Source organism: Pteropus alecto, unplaced genomic scaffold, assembly GCF_000325575.1.
Source record: "Pteropus alecto unplaced genomic scaffold, ASM32557v1 scaffold50, whole genome shotgun sequence".
Taxonomy (NCBI): Eukaryota; Metazoa; Chordata; class Mammalia; order Chiroptera; family Pteropodidae; genus Pteropus; species Pteropus alecto.
Window position 1 is genome coordinate 17,220,278 of NW_006431918.1, and position 5,931 is coordinate 17,226,208.

The window sequence follows — 5,931 nt, forward strand, 5'->3', positions numbered from 1 at the left end:
AGAAAAGACCTGAGAAGATTTTAAGTTTATACTCAGACTGATCCTCAGCTCAGAGTCAGCATACAAAAATTAAAACAAACAAACAAACAAAAAGCACTGAAAAAAACCAGCAAACCCTGAGGAAGGAGGAGAAACTTATTTCAATAGTTACCACATTATTAGGTTCAGATGACTAATTTTCAACAACAAAAAAATCCCAAGGCATACAAGAGACAGGAAAGTATGGCCCATTTAAAGGAAAAAAATAGATCCTGTCCCTGAAAAAGACCTGATGGTCATCTACTGGACAAAGACTTTAAACAACTGTCCTAAAAATACTCTAAGAACTAAAAAAAACATGGAGAAAGTCAAGAAAAAGAATGTATGAATAAAATAGAAATGTCAATAAAGAGAAAGCCTAAAAAGAAACCAGAAAGAAATTCTGGAGGTACAAAGTACGATAACTAAAATGAAAAATTCATTTGAGGAACTCGAAGAATTGGTGAAAAAGCTTTGACAGTGGTAATTATTGAGTCTGAAGAACAGAAAAAAGAAAAAGATGAAACAAAAGTAAGCAGACCGTAAGGGACCTGTGAAACATCATCTAGTAGACCAAGATCTGCATTGTGGGAATCTCAACAAGAGAGGAGAGAGAGAATGGGGCAGAGAAAATATTTGAAAAATGTTTAAAAACTTCCATTCTCAAATTTATTGAAAGACGCGAATATAAACATCCAGAAAACTTAACAAACTCCAAATTGGTTAATCTCAGAGACTCACACCAAGACATAATTAAACTTGAAAGGCAAAGACAGAGAATCTTAAAAGCAGCAAGAGATAAGTGACTCATCTTGTACAAGAGAACCTCAATAAGATTATCAGCAGATTTCTTAGAAACTTTGGAGACCAGGAAGCTGGGGCATACATACTCAAGTGCTGAAAGAAAAACTGTCAACCAATAATTCTCCATTTTGTAAAACTGTCCTTTAAAATGATGGGGGAAATTAAGACATTCCCAGATAAACACTGAGGTTATTTGTTATTGCTAGTCTTGCACTGAAAGAAATGCTAACAGGAGTCTTGAAGACTGAAATAATAAGACACTAGACAGTGACTTAATGCCAAATGAGGAAGTAAGGAGGTCAGTAAAGGTAAATACATAAGCAGTTATTAAATATTGTAATGATGGTTTGTAACTCTCCTTTTTGTTTTCTGCATGACTTAAGAAACTAACACATTTTCTAAAAAGCAACCATTATTCTAAAAGCTAGTATTATAACTGGTTTGTAGTTCCATATTTTGTTTTATACATAATTTAAGAGACTAATGCTTTTTAAAAAATATCTGTTTATGTTTTTGGACACACAAAGGTATAATTATGTAAAAATATGATTTTGTGGCATCAACAACTGAAAGAAGTGGGATGGAGATGTAAAGGAGCAGAATTTTTGTGTTATTGAAGTTAAACTGGTACAAATCCAAATTCGAGTATTATAACTGTAGTATATTAACTGTAATTCCCATGGTAACAGAAAAGAAAATAGATACAGAATATATACAAAAGGAAATGAGAGATGATTTTAAATGTTTACCAAAAAAATCAACACAAAAGAAGACCGTAGTGTAGGAAATGAGGGACGGACAAGCTACAAAACGTATAGAAAACAAATAGGAACATGACGGAAGTAAGTTTCTTCATGTTGGTCAGCCTTAAAAAGGAAGGAAATTCTGACATATGCTACAATATGGATCAACCTTGAAAACATTGTGTTATGTAAATAACCAGTCACAAAAAGATAAATACTGTATGATTCCACTTATATGAAGTACTTAGAGTAGTCAAAATCATAAGAAACAGGAAGTAAAATGGTGATTTCTAGGGTCTAGAGAGGAAGGGAGAATGGAAAATTCTTATTTAATAGGTATAGAGTTTTAGTTTTGCAAGATGAAAAGAGTTCTGAAGTTGGATAGATGGTGATGGTTACACAATAATATGAATGTGTTTAATAACACCCACATATACACTTATAAAGAGTTAAAGCGGTAAATTTTGTGTTGTGTGTATTTTACTACAACTAAAAACTTGAAAAAATATACATGAACATTATATAATTATAAGGATCCTTAGCTCTTTCATAAAGCAGAGGATATTATTATAATGGAATATCTGCTTTCTAGGCAAATTACACAGAAGGTATATAGTAAGCAAAATATTATCTTTTTTTAGATACTCTAAGATCAATTTATTGTTCTCAGAGAAAGCCAAGTTCTGTTTTTTTATTAATATTTGTCAGTAAAAGTTTCTCAAGCTTTTTTTTCTTCTTAATGACTAAACCCACTAAAACTGTATTCTTTGGTAAAATTTTGACACATTTCATTGAGCAAAGGAACCCGAGTTTTGGAGTATTGTTTTGGTGCTCTAAGGCAGTTCGAGCAGTAAAAATAAGATGTACACACACAACTGTAATTCAGACAAGTGTATAAGTACTACCATATGGTGTTTGGTTGGACTGGCTCAACATTTCTAAACATTTGAATTTGAAAGTTGTTTGAGAAAGGGAATGCCATTATCCCAACAGTATTTTGTAAAAATTATGAACTAATATATACAAGGAATAAAAAGGAGAGATTAGAAGCAGAGATTTAATTTAAGAATTTTCCCTTTTCCCTAATCCCAACTCCAAGTAATCAAACACTAATATAATGAGTCTATATTAGGATGGACAAGGGATGGAAGTTTAGCCTTTCTACTTGTACAAGTTGTGATTTCCTTAGCTTTATTTATACCTTCCATCCAAACTTAGCTCTGGAGTCACATCTGTCCAACTTTATCACTTCCAAGCTGAGCTGACTCACCTTTGTGCTTCTTCAACACTCTGGTTAACTTACTCATCTTCCCCAATAGTCTTTGCTAGGGATTGGCAAACAGTGACCTGTAGTCTGACGTCAGTCTGTTGTCTGTTTTGTAAATAAAGTTTTATTAAAACAGTTATATTTATTTGTTTGCATGTAATATGTGGCTGCTTTTATATTACAGTGGCAAAGTTGAGTTGAGACAGACCATATGGCTTGCAAATCCTAAAATATTTACTTCGCAGAATAAATTTGCTGACTCATGTCCTTTGAGCTCTTTTCTTTACATTTTTGTCTGTTCCTGTACCTATCCAGGTATATCATTGCTGCTGAATACTTTTTTTGTCAAATTATAAAGGAGTATAGGTATGGGAAATATGATAACAAAAAAACTTATCTGTAGAATGAGGTGTAGGTGATTTCTAGATGTGTTCCAGTTCTACAGGTAGACTGCGTAACAATAAGATTTAACTAAAGTTTTCATCTTCTTTTTGTACTTGTTCCTGATCCCTCTCTTGTTGAATTAATTGCTCTCTCAGTGTAAAGTTTGTTGTATGTATTATTTATTACTCATATTACAAATTATTATTATTATAGGTATTTGTTTATTTTTTACCACTGTATGAACTCCTTAAAGTCACAACTGTATTTCACTTTTCTACTTGTAGTGTCTTATGCAAATGTGGAAAGGAACTTAAAAATTCGTGTAGTCCTTAGTAATAATCTATTGAACTGAACTGAGAGGCTTGCTTTTTTAAGAAAATAAATTTTTAAATATTAATTTTAGGTTATTTTAATTCAATATTTGTTCTTTAGAAAAAATACTGAAGAGATAAGAATAAAAAGTAAAGCTTGTTACTTACCTTTCATTCTGTTTTCTGAAAAATTTCTTCCCTGAAGTAAACATTGTTAACTGGTAGTTATCCTTCTATATTTCCTTTATTCTTTCTTTCTAAAACACACCACATGCTCATATATAATTATATAGAGTTCGGGTATGTAATATACATAAACATATACTTAAAAAAATAGGAGTATGCTGTACATACCATTCTACAACTTTCTTTTTTTCACTTAACAGTGTACATAGAAGTACTTCATTCTTTTCAGTGGCTGCATGGTATCTCTAGTACAGTGATATCACAGTATATTTAATCAGGCCTCTTGGACATTTAGGTTATGTTTTTTGCTCTGACAAACAGTGCTGAAGTACACATCCTTGTACACATCTTTTTGTATTTGTGATACTATATCTGTGAGATAAATTGTAAATTACAGTTTGCTCTTTCAAATGGTATGTGAATTTAAAATTTTTACATACTTTGTAAAATGACTGTAATTAACTTCCCACAAATAGGGTATGTGCAGGCTTATTTCCCACATTCTGGCCAACACTGTTTATTATTTTGTTTTTGTCAAGTCAAAATGGTATCTTGTTTTAATTATTAATTTTTTAATTTGAAGGAAGATTAGTATTTTATATATGTGTTCATTGGCTTTTTTTCCTCTCTGTCATTTGCCTTTCCAGCCTTTTGTCCACTTCTCATTTTGGCTGCCATTATTTTTCTTTATGATTTGGAAGCACTTTTGCACATTAAAGAATTAGCAATCTATCAATTGTGTTGCAGATATTTTCTCAAATTATTATTAAACTTTATATATTTTGTCATGCAGATGTTTTAACTTTTATAGAGTCAACTTTGTCACTCGTGTTTTTTGTGACTTGTGGGTTTTCTGTTATGTTTTTAAAGTCCCGCTTCAATAAAAAATTATAGAATATTAACCCATGTTTTCTTTCATTATTGTATAGTTTAATTTTTATGTTTCAAAATGCCATCTACTTGGAATTCTTTTTATATGTTTTTGCTCTGTTTTTTAATTAAATTTATTGGGGTGACATCAATTAATAAAATTGTATAGGTTTCAAATGTATGTACAGTTCAGTAATATGTATATTGCATTGTGTCTTCACTACCCACAGTTAAATTTCCTTCTGTTACCATATGTTTGACCCCCTTTACCCTTATCAATCTCGCCCGCCTTCCCCTGTGGTAACCACTAAAACTGTTGTCTGTGTCTTTGAGTTTTTGTCTTGTTCATTTGTTGCTTTCTGTTTTATATCTCCCATATGAGTGAAACTATATGGTTCTCAACTTTTTCTGTCTGACTTATTTCTTTCGGTATCAGGGCTGAGAAAAAAATGAAGCCTTTTTACTTTCAAGTGGCCAGGTCCAGAGTGTATTTATACATGATAAATGTGGGGAGAGAAAAAACTCAAGAGATGTCATCCAAATTTCCAGCCTGATTTTTTTTTTCTTCTTGTGATTTTTATTCATTTTAAAAAACATTATAAAAAAAAGATACATTTAAAAAGAAAGATCACCCACCATCATACTATCATAAAATATAAATTATTTCCATTTTTCACTCTTTGAAATTTTCTTAACATATTTATTGTGATTTATAAGAGATGCTTCAGTAGCAGTCTCTTACATTTTAAAGTTAGTATGTGCATATGTGTCATTAGGCTTGAATAGCTATGTAATGTTAGTGACTACAAATTAAAAATAAATTACAGCGTAAGTTTTCTTTAAGGATTTATTTCCCTTCAGCCCCAGATATTCATGAATCCTTTAGTAGTCAAGGAAAGAGTACTGTGAAATGTAAATTTTAAAAGACATGACAAATCTGATTTTTTCCCCCCTAGATTTTGGACTGGTTTGTGCAGATATGTTTGGCCTTGAAACATGTACATGATAGAAAAATTCTTCACCGAGACATAAAATCCCAGGTATGTTCAGTCTAAATGGATATGGACATGGAACTGGAATTTTTGACCCCAGTCTAATCTACATCAGATTATCTGTTTTCTCCCTTCACTGTAATCCTAGAAGTCTTCATCAGCATCTTGCCTTAGATCTCCTGCCTACTTCCTGTATCTTCCTCTTTCTTCATTTACTTTCTCATTATAACAGAAAATATCCAAAAAATGGAAGTGTGGAACTTATACTTTTTGAGATTTTGCATGTTTGCAGATGACTGTATTCCATTCTCTTACTTTAATGATACTTTGGATATAAATTTCTAGGTTTCTAGGTT

At 31.5% G+C, this 5,931-nt stretch overlaps 1 protein-coding gene across 6 annotated transcripts in view; it reads left to right on the plus strand.

Annotated features, from left to right (window-relative positions):
- Positions 1-5,931, plus strand: part of NEK1 (NIMA related kinase 1) — a 128,204-nt gene that overhangs the window by 17,707 nt on the left and 104,566 nt on the right. For 5 of the 6 annotated variants that reach the window (XM_025042976.1, XM_015585129.2, XM_006906326.3 and 2 more), the window contains one exon: positions 5,540-5,623. The exons of the other annotated variant lie outside the window; for it this stretch is intronic. In XM_025042976.1, the coding sequence (XP_024898744.1) occupies positions 5,540-5,623 (84 nt within the window). The remainder of the gene's footprint in view (positions 1-5,539; positions 5,624-5,931) is intronic. 6 annotated transcript variants of the gene reach the window in all.